We start from the raw sequence: 23,794 nt of genomic DNA on the forward strand, positions 1-23,794 counted from the left end.
TAATAGGACAGCACAGTACTGCATCAATGATCACAGAATCACTTTCAAAGACTGTTTTAAACCACGAATCTAGGTTGTCTTTTGAGATGGAGTCTTGTGTAGCTCTAGTTGGTCTCGAATTCATAGGCATCTGCCTGCCTCTGTCTCCCTAGTGGTGGAATCAAAGCCATGCATAACCAATCCAATCCAGGCAAATTTAGTAAGATTTCTATCAAAACAGTAACAGTAAAACCAGGTCAAGCTGTAGCTTGGTATTGGAATATAGCACACACTCCCTGGGATTCACACTGAACTGGTGTGCATGTGGCTCAAGTCACTTGTGCTTTGCAGAGCTGCTGCCTAATATCTAATGTGAGACAGGACAACCTGTGGTTACTAGAAAGTATACCTGTCTCTCCCTACCACCCACTCTCGTGGTGCTATCCCTACTTGAGCAATGTATGGCTTTCCTCAACCCCCACTATACAAGGACCAGCTCAACCATGTCTCCAAGGGGCACCATGTCTCCAAGAACAAACTGGCCACTGACTAGCATTTTACACAAGACAGTTCTTCCTACAAATACACCACACTGGACCAGTAGAGATTTCCCCCGTCTCTAACACCCCAGCCTCCTAATCACTCGGTGTGGCAACCCCTCTCAGGAAACCCTCCTCCCCCATTAAAGCCCTGCTAAGCACTCACACTGACTCCATCTCACTTCTCCTATCACCCAAGTTACTGTATTCAGCATCACCTGGTGATGGTGAATGGCCCCTCATGAGGTGGTGGCCCCTCATTCTCATACGCAAACAAAGAGAAGTATTTGGAGAGAGGGCTATCACCACCAAGCATAGCTAGTACACTGGGACCCAATGGCACAGGTAAAGAAACCTGTTTTAAACTTGTAGTGTGTTACCGTTCATAACAATAAGTAATAAATTGGGCCAGCAGAATAACTCAGTGAATTAAGATACCTAACTACAGCAGAGCCTAACAAACTGAATGACTGAGTTCAATCCCCCTGGGAGATAACCTACTCCACAGCTGTCTTCTGACCACACCCAAACCACGACATACATGCTCCCACACACATATTAATTAATTTTATAAAAAAATTTAAGTAATAAATTATGTTACAGAAATATACAATATGCTGGGTATGGTGTACACAACTGTAATTGCAGCACTTGAGAGGCTGGGGCTAGCCTGGGCTACAGTGTGAGGTCTTGTCACACCTCCACCCCTCCAAAACCTCCAAATAAACACCAATTGCTATGAGAAAACTGAACACTCAGTTGAAAATTTTTTCTTAGAAAGCAACCACAAGAAAGTGGTTACTCTTAGTTAGGTTCCACTAATTTTTCTTAATTCTCTTTGATTTTTTCCCCTGGTTTTCTGTCCCTGTCTCTGCAGGTCGCTTCTTCAACCCCTTCATTTTCCTGGTCTGTAGTTTGCTTAGGTCTTGCTTCTGCATATGAATCCTTCCAAAAGTTGTACCAAAAGTATCCTGGGAGATATTCTTTCTCTTCTTTGGCTGTAAAACAAGAGAAAAAAGGTATGTGGGTATATATACATGTATGTGTGCAGGATATGTGTATATATGTATGTGTGTGTGCGTGTGGCCTTTTACCACATATCTGGTAAAAATCCAGCACACACCTCTTAATAACAACCCCCACTGTGAAGACTCAATGACACAAAGGACACAGCTCTCTAGGAATCAGAGGACTTCTTTAAAATGCAAGTTCTCATTCAGAGTCAACCACTAGCCTCTTCCCCTTGTCCTACAAAGCTGCCATCTGGGTAAAATGTCAGGTCATCGTACTGACCACTGTCATGTATGAAGACAGTTTCCTGTGCTTAGCCTTAGAAGTTTTGTCAGTTCAATTTACACTAGAAGTACAGAGTTAGGTTGTCTACTTATGATAGCACTGATTTTATTGTTATTTATGTGTTTGTGTGCAGGAGCCCATGGAGGAAACAAGAGGAAGCTACAGGTGGTTGTGAATCACTGACATGATGGATGCTGGGACTCAAACTCTGGTCCTCTGCAATAGTAGCAAGTGTTCCTAAACCATGAAGTCATCTTTCTAGCAGTTCTAGCTGTTTTTGAAACAATTTAAAAGTCAAAACAAAGCTGGGCCTGGTAGTGCATGCTTATAATCCAGCACTTGAGAGTCTGAGACAGAAGAATCCCAAATTCAAGGCCAGATTAGGCCACAAATCAATATACATTTAACATACATATCACTCTGGAAACACAGCTTTCAATCCAGTCTTCATGACACCCACACTGTTTTGGTTGTGCCAAAAATGGCAGTCCTGGCTACGAGAAAACTATCATCCAAACTAGACTCCTTGATTCTTCAACTCTATTACTCTTATGTCTAGATATGGTCTTTTTCTGGCTCTGAGCCTAACTTTTTTATTCTTTTTTTCATATATTTTTTTAAAGATTTATTTATTTATTATGTATAAAACAATCTGTCCCCATATATGCCTGTACACGAGAAGAGGGTGCCAGATCTCATTACAGATGGCTGTGAGCCACCATGTGGTTGCTGGGAATTGAATTCAGGACCTCTGGAAGAGCAATCAGCGCTGTTTTTTGTTTTTTGTTTTTTTAAGATTTCATTTATTATGTATACAACAATCTGCTTCCATGTACATCTGCACACCAGAAGAGGGCAAAAGATCTCATAACGGATGGTTGTGAGCCACCATGTGGTTATTGGGAATTGATCTCAGGACCTCTGAAAGAGTAGCCGGTGCTCTTAACCTCTGAGCCATCTCTCTAGCCCCCCGCAATCAGTGCTCTTAACCAATCTTTTTAATATAATGTGCCACAAATCCTTCCTGGAAAGAGTAGAATATAGAAACAAATACAGTACCACATTACAGGTTCCATACCTTGAGAGCTTTGGGCATTTTCATGGACAATTTATAAAGGTCGTCTGATGCTAAGTGTGTCCTCCTCAGAACCAGGTCCATCGACGGTCCCATCTCTTCCAGTTCAATTCGTGGTGTTCTGCAACCAGATTTCTTCAACAGCAGCCTGTAAGAATAAGGGGGAAGACATGTGTTGGTGGCACACGCCTTTAATCCCAGCACTCGGGAGGCAGAGGCAGGTGGATCTCTTTGAGTTCGAGGCCAGCCTGGTCTCCAGAGGGTGTACCAGGATAGGCTCCAAAAGCTACACAAAGAAACCCTGTATCAACCCCCCCCCCCAAAAAAAAGAATAAGGGGGAAATGTTTTTTTATTTTTTAAAGTCCTCCTCTGAAATATCGTTGTTGACAGGGTTTTGTAGTTTTAAATAGGGACAGGAATAGCTGCAAAGGCCAAGCCTCTTCCTAAGACACTTCAGACATTCATACCAAGTACCCTTTGGTTAGTTTTTAAAAATCAGAAATGAAATGGCACAATATTGCTGGGACACAAGTATAAAAATTACTTCCAAATAATTCAGTGGTAGAGCATGTGACTGTTTGCACTAGGCCCTAAGTTTGACACCTAGCACAATAATAATAATTTTAACTGAACTTTTGAAACAGTAACGTTTAGTAGGGCACAATGGTGTACACCTTTAACCCCAGCATTCCTGAGGCAGAAGCAGGTAGACTTCTGTGAGTCTGAGGCCAACCTGGTCTACATAGTGAGCTCCAGGAAAGCCATAGATATATAGTGAGACCCTGTCTCAGGGGGAAAAAGAAAAAAGAAAAGAAGAATATTATGTTTAAAAGATTAACAAATTCTCTGGGCTGGAGAGATGGCTCAGAGCTTAAGATCACTGACTGTTCTTCAGAGGTCCTGAGTTCAATTCCCCACAACCACATGGTGGCTCACAACCACCTTGAATGAGATCTGGTGCCCCCTGCTAGCATGCAGGTAGAAGACTGTATACATAATAAATAAAATTTTTAAATTAACAAATTCTCATCTCCAACATTATGAGCTAAGTCAACCCATTCAAAATCAGCTTTTCCCTATGGCACATTAATAATTTCTGTAACTTGTAGTAAATCTAAAAATCCAAATAAAATTACAACAAAATCACAACTTCTTCAACATTCTATATCAAACAACTCCAGATCTGGAAATACCTGGGAGAGCAGGAGAGGAAGGAAGAGTGAACAGCAGGTAAGCAGGTGGGGGTGGGGGTGGGGGGTGGAACCTAAAATTTCATTGTATTATTAACATATTAATAACATGCCCCCTTCCCAGTCACTAATAACCTCTCCTTTTACTCTCAGGTCCACAACTAGCCTCACCCTCCAACTGTTTTATGAGTTATATCCTAAAAAGAGCTGGAAGCCCTGCAAAGGAGCAGGTTTAATCCCAGCACTTGGGAAATGGAGACCTGAGTACCAGTAAGAGGCCACTCTCTGCTACACAGTGACTTCAGACCAGTCTGGGCTACATGAACCCTGTCTCAATAAAAACAACAAAAAAAACAACCAAAAAAAAAAAAAAAAAAACACCCAATCCAAAATCTGAACATTACATTTAGCAACCACATTTGATGTTCCCACAGGTAAAAAAGTATTGGGGAAAAGGGGAGGCAGGGAGATATTAACTGATTATCACGGCACAAAAAGTCACAGAGGCAACAGATAACATGGGTAATGAATGAGAAGGAACAGCACAATTAAGGTAGGCTCAAGAAAGCAAACAGCAGAAAGCTGGTATGTGTGTGCCAGGCACACTAGCAGAAACTGGGCTACATGAAACCTTGTCCCCCAAAATGAAAAGGAAAGTTTATACTAGGGGTTCTGATTTTAAAATTAAAACATTGTACCATGAATGACTGCCAGGCTAACCAAAAACGTGACTTCAGCAATTGTATTCTCTGGCTTCCAAATGCTGGATTAAAGGTGCATTGCCACGATGTACACACAGTTTACCCTTGCTCTTAAGTCTGATGCATGTGCATGTGTGCACGAGCACACAAGTGCATGTGGAGGAGGTCAAAGGTCAGCCAACCTTCCTCCATCATCCACAGTGGAAGTGAAAGGGCAGAGTGACTGAGGCCATGAGGGAAGCAGCTGCTAAGGACAGACCCTGCCTAGCTTGTCCCTCAGTAAACCTATATACTGCTGGGGCACAAAAGGACTGCCTGACAAGGAGAAGAGTAAAATTACAAGGGGTAATTTTAGCATGTCAGTATCTCATCAATAAAATAACAATATGGCAGGGAGTAGTAGTTCCAGTCTGTAATGACAGCACTTAAAAAGTTGAGGCAGGAGGACTCCAAGTCTGAGGCCTACCCAGACTACACAATGAGTAATAGGCCAGCCTAAAGCTACATCAAGAGATAGTGTTTCAAAAACTCAAACCAAACAACAAAACAAACTGCTTGTTGGGGTTTATACTCATATTAATATTGCACTGGGCTTATGGCAGAAGCCTATGCTAGAGGAGAAATTAATGTAGTCTGTCACTGGTACTTTCTACCTTCTTTATGTTGTAGCTTTCAAACCTAAACTTTTGAAAACTGCTGTGTCTGGCTTGACTGTGGCTTGGTGCTCTAAATCCAGTCAAGAATAATAATGAGACAGCACATAAGGGAGATTACTAAACACACTAGGCTCACAAGAGATGACCAGGGACCCTGAAAAAGTGAGTTTCTCAGACCAAGGTTAGCAGGGAGAACGATTGGAGAGAGGACCGGGCACAGCTCCTGCCACTACTAACTGCAAATTCTCCAGATCCATTCGGCAGGAACCAACTTTGAGTTAGAATGAAACATGATCCCTGAGGATTCTGAACAACACTGGGAAATGTACTTACTTATAGCTTCGAAAGTAAACCTTCCCGTTCAGTGCGGTGAAGTGCAGAACATACTCCAATCCAGCCAGTCGGACATTGGACACCGTGGGGCCTCTGAAGAAATCTGAAAGCACATATTCAGTTGTTCGGAAAGAAAACTAGCTGGGCGGTGGTGGTGCACACCATTAATCCCAGCACTTGGGAGTCAGAAGCAGATGGACCTCTGTGAGTCCAAGGCCAGCCTAAATTCAGTTACAGGGGCTGGAGAGGAGGCTCAGTGGTTAAGAACACTGGCTGCTCTTCCAGAGGACCCAGTAACATGGCAGCTCACAACTGTCTAACTTCAGTACGAAGGAACCTGACACCCTCACACAAACATACAAGTAGGCAAAATGCCAATATATATAAAATAAAAATAAATAAATCATTTTTAAAAAAATCCAGCTACAAAGTGCTATCTTTTTAACAACCGTGTTGTCTGTTTGTGCACCTGCCTGAGGAGGGATGTGTGGGAAATATGTGCAAACGCTCACTGAGGCTGGAGGGCAATCTCCAGTGTTGTTCCCCTAGGAGCCGGATTTCCCTGGTACCCTTGGTAATAGGCTAGGCTGCAGAGCCAGCAAGTCCCAGTGTGTGCCTGTCTCTACCCCGGCAGCCCTAGCACCACTTTTCCAGCCCTATTTAGTTTGCTCTGAGACATGCTAACAACTAGTAACATCAGTCCATCATCAAGCTCCTCACTACGAGGGTGACTCTGAACTCGCTGAACCCTGATCCTACCTCCCCAGAGCCCAATGCATGCACCAAAATATGGCCAGTCTTTGTTTACTGTCCTCTTTCTCTGTGTAACAGCCCTGGTTGTCCTGGAACTTGTTCTATATACCAGGCTGGCCTAGAACTCACAGAGATTCACCTGCCTCTGCCTCCCAAGTGCTGGTATTAAAGATGTGCAAAACCACCACCCAGCAACTATCTCTTTATATACAAAAAACAGTAACATTTTTAAAAAGCCATAAAAATTAGGCCAGGCAGAATCTAAACACTGATATTGTTTACTGGGTTCCCATGAAGAAAAGCAGTTCAGGTAGGTAAGATGGCGCAGTGAGTAGGTGTACATGCTAGCAAGCCTAGAGACCCAAATTCAATCCCCAGGACCCAAGAAGGAAGGAGAAAGTCAATGCCACAAAGTTGTCCTCTGGCCTCCACACACATATCAGACACAAAATAATAAACTGGTTTGAAAAAAAATAAAAGCAGTTGAGTGTATAATCCAATGACAGAAGGCTTGCCTGGCATATATAAGGTCCTGGGTTCATCCCCAGTAGGTTCACTGTGCTGTTTAAGAGACCAGAAAACGACTCTGCAGGAGACAGTTCCCTACTGACTTTCCTGTCACACACTGCATAAGCACACACCCTAAAGTTACTTCACCTAGTGGTGTCACAGCCATTTTACAATGTAAATATTACACACTGAGATCATATGATGACTCTCTCTAAAGCACAGGGCTGCTGTACTATATTTCATTTGAACACATAACATAAACCAAGCAGTGGCCTGACTTATTTATACTGAAAACCTAACTTCCCTCTGACCAATAACACTGTCACTGCATTTCTCTTCCACCTTTCTGCTTCTGTCTCAGGGTTCTTTTCCATTCCACTCCCTTCCCTCATCACTGCATTATGCAGTCTTTCATGCCATCTCATGGAAGTCCAAGACAATGAGACACGAGGGAGGGTTTATGAAATCTAGCTAGCCTTGTGCAGCAGCAATGTTTATACTTCTGTGAAATCCCAGGACTTAGATAGAAGGCACAGATGAAAGGAATGCTGCACACTGGTACCAGCTTAGGTTACAAAGCTCATTTCAAGAGACTCATAATGCACACACAAACTCAGGAGGAGAGGCAGGCTGATCTCTGAGTTCGAGGTCAGCCTGGTCTACAGAGCAAATTTCAGGACAGCCAGGACTATACAGAAAAACCATGTCTCAAAGCAAAAAAGAAAAAGGAAGAGAGAGACAAGACACAAAGCCTTGAGTAACAGAGCAGGACTATAATCCCAAAACTCAAAAAACTGAATGGAAGAGTGCATGGCTAGTTTGAAACATCTTGAGACAGACAGCAAGACCCTTCTCAAAAGCACTCGAGCTGGTGGCTCATACCTATATCTCAGCATTTGGAAGTCTGGGACGAAGTACAGTTGCAAGTTCAAGGCCAGATTAAGTTTCATACTGAGTCTCAGATTACTCTGAAGTACAGAGTGAGACTGTGTCTCAAATAACCAAAAGTGCAAATGAGATGGTTCAGTGGGTAAAGGTGCTTTTCTGCATAAGCCTGGAGATATGAGTCCCATCTCTAGGACCTATTTAATGATGGAAAGAGAACCAACTCCACAAAGTTGTCCTCTGACCTTCCGTGTGCACTGTGGCGTGCACACACACACACACACACACACACACACACACACACACACACACAAATATAAATAAATCTTAAGGTCTCAAGTAGTGTGGGGTGGAGCATTTGACCAGCAGTCATAAGGCCCTGGGGCTCAATACTCGGCACAAAAAAAATAAATAAATAAAAGTAGTTATTATTCATGACTGGTTTCTGAAAATTATAATCCCAGTAATACAAGTGAAAAGAATCACAAGTTAATATGAGAGCTTTTTGTGTCTCAACATGTCTATTATGATGACCATCCGTTGATAACCTCAGATTTTTAAAGTTAAGTACTCACATTTATATGCAACCAATTTTTCAAAAATGTCCTGGGGCAAAGACCACGAAGTTTTAAAAATAGCCGGGCAGTGGTGGCACACACCTTTAATCCCAGCACTCGGGAGGCAGAGGCAGGTGGATCTCTGTGACTTCGAGACCAGCCTGGTCTACAAGAGCAAGTTCCAAAAGCCACAGAGAAACCCTATCTCGAAAAAACAGAACTAGATAAAACATCATTGCTGAAGACACAAAGCTTTGGTTGCAGGACACAGAGAAATGGAGGTATGACTAAGCTGGAAGATCTCTCCCTCCTGCTTACTATGTGTGATGCTGTGGAGAACTGACCTCAATCATCTTATGCTGTGGAATGTCAGTTAAAGATGTGGTACGTGCTTTTATGCTGTGGAATATTTCTTTAATGATGCAAAGATGTGTTGTATTCTTTTATTTGTTTAACTCTGTGAAGCTGTGTTACTTTGCTTGAAACACCTAATTGTTTTAATAAAGAGCTGAATGGCAATAGCTTGGCAGGAGAAATAGGTGGGCCTGGTGGGCAGAGAGAATAAATAGAGAGAAGTGAGGAAAAAAGGAGAGGAGGATGCCAGGGGCCAGCCACCCAGCCACATAATCAGACATGGAATAAGAAGGAAAGAAAAGATATACAGAAATAGGGAAAGGTAAAAGCCCAGAGGCAAAAGGTAAATGGAATAATTTAAGAAAAACTGGCTAGAAACAAGCCAAGCATTTATAAGTAAGTCTCCATGTGATTATTTGAGAGCTGGGTGGCGCCCCCCCCCCAAGAGTAAAGAGTTAAAAAAATAAAAATAAAAACTACAGTCTTAACTCAGCTGTGGTCCCCGAATGCTACACTAGTGACCCACAAAGCAAGACTGGCTCACTGGTACAGCAGTGGCTTGACTGTCATGAGAACAACCAGCTGTTTCTTACTAGATTTGAGAGCCCCTCTGCAGGAGAAAATTCACATCTGATACCAAAAACTTGGTCAAAAGCCTGTGGCTAAGGTTACATGCCCTGGTAGAGATGCACTGCTGATGTTTAGCTAACTAGACATGACATTACTGTCAAATTGTCTTGTAAATATTTGTGCACACACCCACAGATTAGTGTTGCTCTCAGTTTCACTGTCAGAGAAGCATCTTTTGCTGAGTGCAGCAGTTACTGCAGACTCATAACTGGTCAAAGTAATGAAAGTAAATAAGTGCTGGATGCTCAGCTTCAAGTCCGAGACTCAGGGAAGTGAAGAGGGGGGCAGAGACTCAAAGAGCTGGAAGGGAGGAGTGCTGTGAACTCTACCATCGAGGCATGACATGGCTGCTGTCATCAGCTGCCCTGATTCTCCCCCCCCCCTCTTGGTTTTTTGAGACAGGGTTTCTCTGTGGCTTTGGAGGTTGTCCTGGAACTCACTCTGTAGACCAGGCTGGCCTCAATCTGCCTGCCTCTGCCTCCCGAGTGCTGGGATTAAAGACGTGTGCCACCACCACATGGCTCGGCTGTGATTCTTGTACCAGGTGCCATCCCTGGGAAGGTAAACAGGCTAAGCAAGCTGTGAGGAGCAAGCCAGCAAGAGGCATTCCTCCATGGCTTTTTCCACTTTAATTCCTGCCTTGTCTTCCCTCAATGGACTGTGACACAGAATATATAAGACAAACAAACCCGTTCCTTACCAAGTTGCTTTTGGTTGGTGTTTTATCACAGCAATAGAAACATAACTAGGACATGGGGAAGGGACTAAAGAGGTCCCAAACCACCTTATGGAACTATAGGCAGTGAACTGTTGCTGGAGAAGAGAGAAATTTCTTTAGTAGTGTAGCTGCAGCCACTGGTAATTTGCATGTGTCCCTGTAAACCACCCACCACCACTACCTATGCTTATGAATGCAACCCTTATCAAGCTCAGTAGGACAAAAAGAATGGAGCATAAAGACATGAGAATTGTACAGTTTGGTGAAAGAATGTGAACAAGTTTAATCTTACAGAAAAGGTAGGTCTCAAAAGCAGCTGTAACTGTTAATGAGATGAGCTCCATTAATATTTACCAATAAGAAGATTTTTTAATCTTCTATAGTCTTCTGTTACATCAAAATCATCACCAGCGAATATCAACATGGGTTTTGTTCCCTCGGGGCACTTACTAGTCTGTGAGATTAAAAAAAAAAAAAAAAAAAAAAAAAAAAAAAAAAAAGGAAGCACCATAATTATATAATTTCCAAAATCCAAAGAATATATATGATAGTTTTTAAGATGGCCAATACATGTTAACATAATCTCAACATTTTTACATATACTACCTCACTTATTGTTGCTACATCCACAATTGAGGATCAAGAAAATCACAAATATCATTTAAATGGCAAGACATGCCTTGAACCCACAGGTCCAATTTGAGGTCACTGTTCTACTCTGAACCCAAGGAAGCTGGAGCTACTGACTACACAGGAGCTGGCAAAAGGCTTTTTTCAAAGCCACTAAACCTTCAAGGTCTGTCCCCTTTTAAGAGGAAAGCTGAAGAAATGAGCAATATGTACATTTACTATAATTTAACCATACCATGAGCCTCAAGTCCCACTAGCTCAGTTGCACACGGAGCATGCCTGTAAACCCAGCATGTTTGGAAGATCAGAAGCTCAAGCTCAGTCTTGGTTACCCAACAAGTCTGAGGCCAGCCTGGGTTATTCAAAACCCTACATCAAAGCAACACACAAACCCCACTAAGTAATACAACCTTCAATACACACTATATTCTTTCTCTCTAAACTCTAAGCTTCGTTTTATCTACCATATGCATGACTCTAAGGTTAAACAATTAAACCCCTTTGGGTTCCAATCACCAAATCTAAATGGAAAACTGGTCCTGGTATATAGTAGTGAATGCCTTTAAATCCCAACACTCAAGTAACAGGGGCAGTCAATCTTTGAGTTCAAGACCACCTGGTCTACCCTGGAAGTTCCAGGTCAGCCAAAGCGCACAGTGAACCCTGTCTCAAAAACAAAGACCCCACCAGCCAGGGGAAACTGCCTTGATCTCACACCTTTAAGATCCAAGTGAAATAATGTATTTGATGGAACAATCTGAAGTGAGACATTCCCTGCCTTTCTCAGGCTGTTTTGGCCATACTTTACTACTCCCTGTTTCATAATCCCATTCAAACAAAGTAGGTAGCTTCAGGTTCCTGAAGAGGGGTTATGCTGGTAATTCAATAGCTGAGAGACAAAATAATACAGGGGCAGCCAGAGCTTTTTAACTGTAGAACAATGCTCAACTGGAAAACTTCAGATTGTCTGTAAATGTTATCACTTAGGAAAGACAGTATTTACATCACAGGCCTAACCAAGACTGGTCATCACTCTGAAGTTTATAAGATCCATATGTACTGTATGTTACAAATACACTCCTCTCTTGTTGTTGTTGCTTGTTTTGAGACAGGGTTTCTCCCTGGAGCTCACTCTGTAGACCAGGCTGGCCTCAAACTCAGAGATCTGCCTGCCTCTGCTTCCTGAGTGCTGGGACTATTGGTGTGTGCCACCACTACCCAGCCAACATTTCCCTTTTTAAAATAAAGGTAAAATTGTATTTCTGCATGAGGTTCTTTTTCTATAAAATTCTATCAGTACTTTTTTACCACAAGATGCCAGTATTGGCCAAGAACATTACTAAAATGCTACTTAGTTTTATAATCAGTTTCTTACCTTAATATCCTTTAGAGACACAAATTTCTCAATACCTAGTTCGATCATATCCAGCACATGGTAGTCATACATACGACCTAAAAGGAAATGCATTTTTTAAGCACAGAGATTTCACAAATAGGCACCCTATGTTAACTATATGCCCCAAATTATCTGTGCCTTCTCTGCCTATCAAAACCCACACACTCCCTTCTTAAACTTGGACATTATTGTTAGTTGTATTGTTAGGATACTAGTCAAGGAAAAACTCTACACTCTCAAATTGAGCCCAACTCCTTTACTTTACTTTATGGAATAAATGGGGAGCTGAGTGTGGCAGTGAGTACCTACAATTCCAGCATTGGGGAGGCAAGAGGATGAGCTCAAGACCAATCTGGGCTACAGATCATGTCCTAATGCACATAGAATAAAAATAAATAAATTATAAAATAATAATAATACTTAAATAAAATCAGGAGTTATAGGTATAGTTCAGCAATACCAGGAGTGGTCAGCAATAATAACATACACCCTCAAAAAAACAAGATATATGAAGACCACAGATGGTAAAGGGGTTGCCTATGACTCTAAACATGTTAGATAGAAACTATGTATCTGGGCTGGAGAGATGTCTCAGGGGGTAATAGTACTTCCTGCTCTTCCAGAGGACTTTGGTTCCCATCACCCATGTCATAATTTCCTGTAACTCCATGTGGTTTGCATATACACAAACAGACACAGAGAATAAGTAAATAGATAAGCAGAGCATGAGGAACCCACACTTCCTGTTAAGCCTGCTTCCCAAAGGTGTTGGCGATGGTCCTCTAAGACTGCTAACCAAGAACTACTTCACACTGTCTCACTCCCTGGGCTGGAGGGCAACACTGGGGTCACTGATGGACAGAAAGTTGCTGTGGTGATGCTGGGATTCCAACACTAGCCTTCAAAAAGCTGGACAAGGGGTCTACCACTGAGGTCACAAAGTTACAGCAGCACAGAAACTTTGAGCTTTCTGGTTGACAGTGAACCTTGGAAACATCAGTCATGTGAGGCATGGAGCTGACTATGAGTAAAAACATTAAAGAGTGGTATCATATGCCAACAATTCCAGCACTCAGAGGCAGGGGATCTCTGTGAGTTCTAGGCCAGCCAGAGCTACAGAGTAAGATTTCACCTCGAACAACAAAGAATATGATACTCACCTATTATTAGATTATTCGGCCTCTTCTTATTATGGGAGCCAAACATGAATAAAGAACAGTCTGACTTCTTTGAAAAGAACTCCTATAAAAAACAAAAGAACCATCATTGAAGAATCTTAGCCTGGCCTGCTATGGTGGTTCATGCATTTGGAAGGCTGAGACAGAAGCAATTCTGTAAATTCAAGCCAGCCAAAGCTACATAGCAAGAGCCTGTCTTCAAACAAACCAAAAAACAATGTTACCTTTAGGCTTATAAAGGATAACAGGGGTTTCCCTGCCCTCTCCCAACAGAAGCTAATGAATCTGTAATGAACTAGATAAGTATATACAGAAGGGGCTGGAGAGATGGCTTAGAAGTTAAGATCTTGTAGAGTTCCCAGAACCCACATGGCAGTTCACCTTCAGACCCTGGAGATCACTAGACACACGTGATGAACATACATGCAGGCAGGCAAAACACTCACACTTTAAAAAAAATAATCTTAATATATATTTACATATCCATACAAATATAGATAGTGGTCTTTCATATATTAACTTCATAGCTTTTGTGTATTTTTAGTCTTGAAATGTTGAGTCTTTTAACTAAGTAACCCAAATCAGAAAAATTTGAATTTAAAAGCTAAATTACCACCAGGTGTTGGTGGTGCACGCCTTTAATCCCAGCACTCGGGAGGCAGAGACAGGTAGATCTCTGTGAGTTCGAGGCCAGCTTGGTCTCGAAAAACCAAAAAAAAAAAAAAAAAAAAAAGCTAAAGTACCATCTGTCTGTCTGATTTTAATTATGCAGTCCTCCTGTGTTTCATTTACTGAGTGACTCCTTGCACTCACCTAACGTCACTGCTATCATCAACAGCACATCTCAGCATGCACAGGGGAGCCACCCATGTGTAACACACTGGCTGGGATGTTTGTAACTGGACTCACAAGTTTTTAATGCACTTTGCTACTTTTCATGCAAACTGTTACAAGAAAAAGAAGTGGCTCTAAGATTCCTATGCCCACAGTTTAATTAGTTCTGGGTCATGTCTGGCTGGGACTGGCTGACAGAGCTACGATATTCCAATGTAAGAACTGTTTGGGCCAGATGTAGTGGTGCACACCTTCAGTCCCAGCGCTAGGGAGGCAGAGACAGGCGGATCTCTGAGTTCCAGGATAGTCAAGGTTACACTGTTTTTGAAACCTTGTCTCAAAAAACAAACCAAAACAAAAATTTTTAAAAAGCATTTTTTGGCTTCCACTACAGATTTGAAAGGAGTAGAAATGTGAAGTTTCAATCCTAGACAGCCCTGTGCCTACATTCTACATCCCACATTCTTGCTCGACTTACGGAGGTCACCATTCCTAACATAAAAACTAGATCCAAAGGCCAGGTATGGCAGCACACATCTGGAACCCAACAATGGGATGGCAGACAAGGTGGAGGGCAAAAGAGCCCTACATTAACCTCTGGCTTACTTGCACACACAAACACATATGCATACACCACACATGCGCAAATTAGATTCAACAAGTTCAAGTCTAAAATCAGCTAGAAACCCTTCAAAACCAATGAAAACCATCAAAGAACAGGTAAAACAGAACAATCCATGTCATTGTCCACCCCACAGCCCATCCCTTGCCACACATATTGGCTATTACTCTCTGAGGGGTGGGCTCCTAATCTGATTATCATTCAGTAAGTTTCTATGCAGAAGCAAATGGAGCAAAGAGCTGCTCCTGCCCACCCACTTCCAGTGTGAAGAAAGGAGTTAGAAAAATCAAGAATTCAGGCTAGACAGGGTGTGACGGTGCACACCTCTAATTGAAGCACTCAGGAGACAGAGGCGGGTAGAGCTCTGTGAGTTCAAGACCAGTCTGGTTGACACAGGCAGGGATACATGGAGACTCTTATCTCAAAAAGAAAGAATGAATTCAGGCTATGAACCTTACAATGACCTAGAAATTAACTTTCCTGAGAATTAATTTATCAGAAATAATGTCTTGCAAAACCCCACCAAGGTTATGAGATGTCATTAATGGCACTCTACACAGAAGTGCTCAAAAAATATTTATGGTCAGGCTACAGCTTTGGCTCCTCAGTCCTGGTCTTCTAAAGGACCTGAATTCAATTCCCAGCACACTCATCTCCAGATCCAATGTTTCTGGTGCATGCACACATGCACTTATAATTAAAAATAACTCTTTAAAATATATTCATGATCTAAGTCAATGGGAATGCATTTCTTAAGATGTGTTCTATAGGGCTGGAGAGATGGCTCAGAGGTTAAGAGCACTCTTCCAGAGATCCTGAGTTCAATTCCCAGCAACCACATGGTGGCTCACAACCATCCGTTATAAGATCTGGTGCCCTCTTCTGGTGTGCAGATATATATGGAAGCAGAATGTTGTATACATAATAAATAAATAATATCAAAAAAAAAAAAGATGTGTTCTATTAGTCTCCTGACAGACGTTGTGCTAAATGTCTTTAGTACCAGTACTTGTGAACCAGAGGAAGGAGGACCATACATTCAAAACCATCCTCTGCAGATTAAGTCTCTGTGTCATTATTTGGGAGCTGGCAGTCCAAAGAAAGTCCATTTACACTTCTCTTTCTAGATATTAAGCTTTTGTTTTCATTAAAACTACCAAGAGAGGTGGGGATGTGGCTCAGTTAGCAGTCTCCTTGCCTGGTATGAGCAAAGCCTTTAGTCTGGAGTCATTTTTACACAGCTATTTCTGTTATTTCTGAGTGCTGGGGATGAAACCAGAGCCTCAGGCATGCTAGGCAAGCATGAGCCAGCACCATGACCACTCACTCCCCAGCCACACACCAGTAAAGTCCATATGAGCGCTTTGGAGCCTATCCTGGCACTCGCTCTGGAGACCAGGCTAGCCTCCAACCCACAGAGATCCGCCTGCCTCTGCCTCCCGAGTGCTGGGATTAAAGGAGTGCATATGAGCTCTCTTAAAGAGGCTTGTACTTACCAATGATGTCTGATCCTCAAATGGTCTTGTAATATTTTTCCTAAGAATATTAAAAAAGAGTTAGGAGGCCAGTCTAGACTATACACAACCTTGTCTCCAAAACCAAAACCACTCTAAAAGCAAAAACCAAACAAATAACATTATCAGTAAAAGAACACAGACTGTATACAGGAGAAATAATGGAAAAGTGATCTGCTGAGCCATCTCTACTGTTTAACTGTTCTTTCTTTTTTTTAAATTTTCTTATTAAAAGGCCATTGTATGCTGAGACCAGACTTTACTGTGATCCAATAGCAGCATGTATTATACTCAAGAGTATACTGAACACACGTTGATTTAAATAACTTAAAAATAAAAGGATAGACAACTTTTTTCTTCAGAATTCCAAGCAGAAAGAAGCAACTACAACATCACAACCATTCTGACTATATACACACAGATAGGACACGAGGACATTATAACATCCTGACTGCACACAGACAGGACACTAAAGCATCCCACAGACAGGACACAAGAACACCACAACCATTCTGACTGCACACACAGATACTGCAGACAGGATGGGTAACAGTTTCCAGGAAGAAAGGGGACAAAGTCCTCAGAATTTGTGTGTTTAGCATCCACAGATTCATGCAATTCTGCGTAGGAAATATTGGGGGGTGGGTGGTGGCTGCATGTGTACTCAACATTGGAAGACCTTTGTTTCTTAGCATTATTCCCTAGCAATACAGAACAACTGTGCACCCAGTACTCACACAATAATTTAGAGACAACTGAAGGGATACAGGAAGCTGTGCATAGGTTATGAGACTACCATGCCATTTTATACTAGGGACTGGAGTTTTCACAAATTGTGTATTCCAGGGAAGTCATAAATCCACTCATCTAAGAAATGATGGGTGATAACTATATTTGCATAGTTTCAAAGTATCTACCCTAGACATTTACTAACTACAAAAGGAAAAATAACAACTTTATGAAGAAACCAGAGACACAGCCAATAAGACTTTCACAAATTAAAGAAGACAAAGAGTGGGACAGAAAGATGGCTCAATACGTAAGCACTTCCTTGAAAGCCTAACAGCCTGAGTTCAATCCCCAGAGCCTCCAGGAAGGTGGAAGAAGAACCAACTGCATAAGGCAGTCTTCTGACCTCTTTACCTGCACCATGGGACATGAGACCTGTACATGTGCATCATACACACAACAGAAGATGAAGACTGGGATGGACATCCCTGAGTGGCAAGGCCCTGGGTTCAATCCCCAGTATTGCCAAGGGGGAAAAAAAATCAAGACTAGAGAAACACAACTAAAAGCAATGTGGAAAATAGAAAAAGAGCCAAGTAAATAAACCAACACTTTACTTCGTATTAATTACCACAGCAATGTCAATTCCCCACTTAGAGTAATTACACTTTAATAATTCAAGATGTCAACTGGGGGAGCTGGGTAAAGGACACACAGGAATTCTAATATTTCTTACAACTTTCCCGTGAGTATGTAATTATTTCAAAATACAGCATGTGCATATTACAGTTACACAAGAATATTCTGATGGTGGCGTACACCTTTATTTCCAGCACTTGAGAGGAAGAGGCAGGAGATCTCTGAGTTTGCCTGGTCCAGTTCCAGGACAGCCAAGACTGTTACACAGAGAAACCCTGTCTCAAAAAACTTTTTTAAAAAAGAATAACCATTCAATCAAATATTCATTTGACTGATCACATACTTTTTTCTTCCAAATCTTCCATAAAGCAACTGCTACTTTTACAACTAAACAAATAATAATAATAATGATAATGATAATAATAATAATACCAACTTACTTTTTATACAGAACTCCGTATGGTTTCTTCAGTGCATACTGTAAAACATAATTTAAAACTTTCTCAACAAAACATTCAAAAAGCAGAGACATGGCAATCTCCCTGCTTCAGTCATTCAAATACTGGAATTATACTCATGAGCCATCACAGATGTTTTCAATTCAGGGGTGTGGGCTAGATTTCACTATGTAGCTTGGGTTGCCTAGACTGCCATCTGCCTCCTCTGCCTCCCAAGTTCTGGGCTTACAGGTATGTGGCACCACATTTGGTAAAACATCTAATGATATTCAGCAAAGTGTTTCCCTGTCTTGGAGTAATGAGCACTGCTACCTTTTTCTGACAATGGCCATTATATAATACTCTGTAATATTGTACTGCTCTTAGAATGTACTTAACTGTGTAGGATCATTGGGAAGGAGAGAGGCTGTTTCCTCTCAGCACCACAATATTCAGATAAACATTTCAGAAAAAGATGAACAAGCCAGGCCAGACATGGTAGCTCACATCGGTAATCCCAGGGCTTGGAAGGTGAAGACAAAGGGCTTTAAATTCAAAGACAAGTGATGTAGCTCAGAGAATATGATGCTTGCCAGCAAACCTAAAGACCTGGGTTGAGCTTCTATATCCTACATGGCTAAAGGAAAGGAGAAAAAAAATGAAGTCAAAGCTCTCCATATATTTAAGCTGGGCATAGTGGCACATGCTTGAATTTTAGCACTTGGAATGCTGAAGCAGGGGATGGCTAGCTTGAGGCCAGCCTGGGCTACACAGGAGATGGGGGGAGGGGCACTCAGTTATTTAGCTGATTCAATTTAATCCAAAAATGCTATCAGCTACATACAAGTCCTAAATACCCAAGTACCTATTAGATATTGCCACATACAGTGACTATCATTCATCCTTTTATCGAGTACCTACCAGGTCCAGGCATTGTCAGCTTGGCAGCAAGTATCTTTCTTTATCCAATGAGCTATCTTGCTAGCCTAACAAAGTAGTTTTTATCTCAACTACTTAAAATTAGATGTCCCCTGAGCATCATCCTCTTTCCCCCCAAACCTGCCCTATCGGATACATTGTCTAAATTGGTATCTGATTTTAAATGATTTTATTTTACATGAATGAGTGTTTGCCTGCATATATGTATGTGCACCTCATGCCTGCCTGATGTGCATGGAGACCAGAAGAGGCGTTGGATCCCCTGGAAATGTGAGTCACAGATGGTTGTGAGCTGCTATGTGGGTGCTAGCACTTGAACCTATGAACTCTGGAAGAACAGTCAGTGCTCTTAATTGTTGAGCCATCCTTCCAGGCCTCCATAAAACTTGTGCCCTCCATAGCTATTCTGTCTAACTAGCTCTCAATGTCATTCATTCATCATTTATTTATTTGTTTCTCGGTGTAACCCTGGCTGTCCTTGAACTCAAGATCTGCCAGTCTCTGCCTCCAGAGTGCTGGGATTGAAGGCCTGTGCCACCATGCCCGGCTATCAATTTCACTCCTACCATCAGACACCAGTCTATTCCTGGCTGACAGTGAAAGGTTCAGCCTTTAATGCTGATCCACTCTACCCCTTTAAGAGACAGACCCCGTCCCCTGACCACAGTCAGGGCTCGCACATGAAAACGTACTGCGTCATCACCACGTCACCTGCTACGCATTACGGCCTTCGTGAGGACTCTGGGCATGCGTGGAACCTCAGTGCACATGCGGTGTCTTCCCTTTAAAAGTTCCAACTTCCCTGCTTCGCTCTCTGCTTCTTCCTCTGCTCTTCTCTCACCTACACGCTTTCTCTCTCTCTATGGTGACAGGCAATGGCGGTCAGCCATTACCCCTGTTCCTCTTCTCCTTTAGTCTCCCTACTCTGCTGGGCTTATAATAAACTGCTTAATGTTTAACATGTCTCATCTTGCTCCTCCTCTTTTTCTTTATATCTAATTTAAACAAAAACATAACAGACAGCATTTGCTCTCAGCCTTCTTTAGTAAGACCAACAAACTGTACTGACAGGTGTGATTCAGTGGTAGCACCTGCCTAGCTTACACGAAGCCCTGGATTCCATTTCCAGCACCACACACATCACAACACTTATCACAGATAAAACCAGTACTTGAAAAAAAAAAAAAAAGGGGGGGGAATGGGACCTGGAGAGATGGCTCAGAGGTTAAGAGCGAAGGCTGCTTTTCCAGAGGTCCTGAGTTCAATTCCCAGCAACCACATGATGGCTCACAACCACCTGTTATGAGATCTGGTGCCCTTTCTGGCCTGCAGGTGTACACACAGAGCATCGTATACATAATAAATAAATCTCTCCCCCCTCCCCCCCAAAAAGATTTCAATGTCTCCCCAGGCTTCAGAATAAACTCCAGATCCATGTTATTGTACAACCCCTGCCGCCTTCTCTAGCCTCGTGTGGTTCGCTTTCCATTGGCCATCCTGGTTACTTGTGGTTCACCGAGTGGGTCATATTTCTTGCAAGCTTGTTTCATTTCTTCCTTCCAAATGAAGGCTATGTATCATTTCCGGGAAGCCTGCCTGTGATTAGGTCCCCCCTATGTGATTTTTTTGTTACATTATTATTTCTGGGAAGCCCACCTTGTGTGTAGGTCCCTTCCTCTGTGCCTTTTTTTCTGGCAAAACACCAATGTACATAAAATACAAATAAATACATTATAAAAAATGCAGAATCAAAGGAAAATACAATATTGAAAATAGTAAGTCAATGTACCTACCATATCTCGGAGTACTTGTGTCACAGTTGCATTTGCATTTCCCCCTTTAATCAACATGGCATTCTTAATGTTTTCACTGACTTTTGGTTCCCTCTTCTCAAGGAATCTCTTAGCCCTTTTTGTTTTAGGCTTTCTGTCAAAAACAAAAACACAATTCATAACAATTTACACATTTTCCTCATATGACACACCTACAACTTGACTGATGACCTAAAAACAATCAACAGACATCCATCAAGCAGGACTCCATCACTAAATAACATAAAGAATACTCACATTTTCAAAGATAGTAGCAAAGGTGTTTTATCATTACTATTTAAATGTGTTTTGCCAGTTTTTGGTTCCTTATGAAAACTTTCATTTGCTATTTCCACACTGTTTTAGCACTATTTTTTTTCCAAATCTCTTATTATTAAAGATTCTGGGGCTGAGAGACTAAGTCAAGAGCACTTGCTAGTCATGTTGAGAATTAGGTTTGGTTCTTAGCACCAACATGGAAGCTTACAACTGATTGCAACTCTTGTTCCAGAGGACCTGATGTTCTCTTCTGGCTTCTGTGGGCAATGCACGAACACGGTGAGCATAAAGCTAGCTTTCACATATACATAAATAAAGATAAATTTTAAGCCAGACAGTAGTGGCACATGCCTTTATTCCCAGCACTCAGGAGGCAGATGCAAGCATTATCTCAGTGATTTGGATGCTGGCCTGGTCTAAAGTGAGTTCCAGGACAGCCAGGGCTGTTACACAGAAAAACCAATAAATAAATTTTAGAAGAATGAAATAACTCAAGTATTTTTAACTTTATTATGTTTCTTCATAGTGACTTACGCCTGTAATTACAGCTCTTTACAAACTCAGACTAGAGAAGCAATATGTCAGGTATGGTGTGTAGGCCAATCTTAAATATGAACCAGATAGCTGAGTGGTGGCGCACCCCTTTGATCCCAGCACTCAGGAGGCAGAGGCTGGCAGATCTCTGTGAGTTTGAGGTCAACCTGGTCTACAGAGAGAGTTCCAGGACAGCCAGGACTACACAGAGAAACCCTATCTTGAAAAACCAAAAGAGAGGGGGCTGGAGTATTGGCTCAGAGGTTAAGAGCACTAGCTGGTGCCAAATTCAATTCCCAGCAACAACATAATGGCTCAAAACCATCTATAAGGAGAGCTGGTGCTCTCTTCTGGCTTGCAGGTACACATAATAAATAAATAAATAAATAAATAAATAAATAAATAAATAAATCTTAAAACAAGAAAACAGCCGAGCGTTGGTGGCATACACCTTTAATCCCAGCACTCAGGAGGCAGAGGCAGAGGCAGGCAGATCTCTGAGTTCGAGACCAGCATGGTCTACAAGAGCTAGTTCTAAGACAGCCTCCAAAGCCACAGAGAAACCCTGTCTCGAAAAAAACGAATAAATAAATAAATAAATAAATAAATAAAAAGAACTAGATGTAAGAATTCATCTACAACCCCCATTACAAATTTATTTATTATTGTTTTTATGGTGGGGCAGTAATAGGATGTTATTATACATTTCTGTTTAGAAGAAAGGATTCGACTTTGCCTCCTCTGTGATGACCATGGTACTTTTCAAAGTTTTATGCCATCTATTAACAAAATGTCTCCTCTGTTAATTAAACACAACCCTCCATCTTCCTGTATTGGGACAGGGCAGGAGGGGAAAAAATATATACAGCATAATTCCCACAAAGAATTTAAAAACTTGTCCTTCAATGAAATGCCATGGGTAAAACCACGTAGTCAGTCATTTACTGGTCACTCAAGATGTATTTTTTATTAAATCAAATCAAGGCATGCACTGTGTCTATACAGCAATAACAGCTATACACTCTATCGCCTATGTCTTTTTCAATATCACTCACCAGTAGTCAATGTAAACAGCACCTTACTGACTTTATCGGTGAGGCACAATGGGTGCACAAAACCTACTGACTAAAAAGAAACCGTCGTTTACATTGCACATTTATTTTTAAAAAGCAAAACACTGAGCCAGGCCGGGCGGTGGTGCGCACGCCTTTAATTCCAGCACTCTGGAGGGAGAGACGGGCGGATCTCCTGAGGCCAGCGCGATTCACAGACCGAGTTCCAGGACTGCCAGGGCTGCACGGAGAAACCCAGTGGCGGAGAAGGGCAACAACCAACGCAGCGACACCTGGCCACTCCAGTAAGTCATTTTGAACAAACGGAACCATCACTCAGCGATAAGCTGAAGCGCACAAATTTGAATGGAAAAGAAAAGTGAAAACTTTGTGCCTGTTACCGCAAACACTGCTCCCTCTACCCAGCTCTGTGACACGAGACTATCGCGACCGCTCTTTCACAGGGTAAGCTGAGTGAGGACAGTTTACGTCTGTTCTTGCCAGATTCCGAGGCCTGCGCCCCTAACTCCACCCACCGCCAGGCTCACACTTGAGAGTCCTCAGTGGCTCCACGCCCCAGGCCGCGGTCGGCCTGCAGCGCTTCACCAGTCGGCCGCCTCCTTCCCACAGCGCAATAACCAGGCGAGACTCCCTCCCACGCCACCGCGTCCCCCCAACACTTACATGACTTTATCCAAGGCATCCATCGCTACCGGACCCCCAGCAAACACACGTGCGACGCTCACTTCCGCAAGCCGCCGCGAGCACCGGAAGAGGCGGTGCCGGAAATGCGAAACACAACTTCCGTAGACAGCCTGGCGGGCGGCCGTTTGGGGAGGGCGTGCGTTCTGTTACCTTGGTTACGGAATGTTGTTGCGGCTGTTTTCTGTAAAGTAAACTTTTGGGGGGTGGGGGGCGTTTCGAGACAGGGTTTCTCTGTGTAGCTTTGGAGCCTGTTCTGGCACTAGCTCTGGAGACCAGGCTGGCCTCAAACTCACAGAGATCCTCCTGCCTCTGCCTCCC

At 42.4% G+C, this 23,794-nt stretch overlaps 1 protein-coding gene across 1 annotated transcript; it reads right to left on the bottom strand.

Moving 5' to 3' along the window:
* Nucleotides 1-1,070: 1,070 nt before the first annotated feature.
* On the bottom strand, nt 1,071-23,560 carry Rpf2 (ribosome production factor 2 homolog). The gene is made up of 10 exons (XM_027402176.2): nt 23,456-23,560; nt 20,889-21,021; nt 18,160-18,197; nt 16,334-16,373; nt 13,364-13,445; nt 12,183-12,259; nt 10,532-10,631; nt 5,771-5,873; nt 2,893-3,037; nt 1,071-1,516 (listed from the first exon to the last, which is right to left on the bottom strand). The coding sequence occupies exons 1-10, from the start codon at nt 23,476-23,478 to the stop codon at nt 1,337-1,339; spliced, it is 921 nt and encodes a 306-aa protein (XP_027257977.1). The 5' UTR covers nt 23,479-23,560; the 3' UTR covers nt 1,071-1,336.
* Nucleotides 23,561-23,794: the final 234 nt, after the last annotated feature.

This window comes from Cricetulus griseus, chromosome 2 (assembly GCF_003668045.3).
Source record: "Cricetulus griseus strain 17A/GY chromosome 2, alternate assembly CriGri-PICRH-1.0, whole genome shotgun sequence".
In the NCBI taxonomy this organism is placed as follows: domain Eukaryota; kingdom Metazoa; phylum Chordata; class Mammalia; order Rodentia; family Cricetidae; genus Cricetulus; species Cricetulus griseus.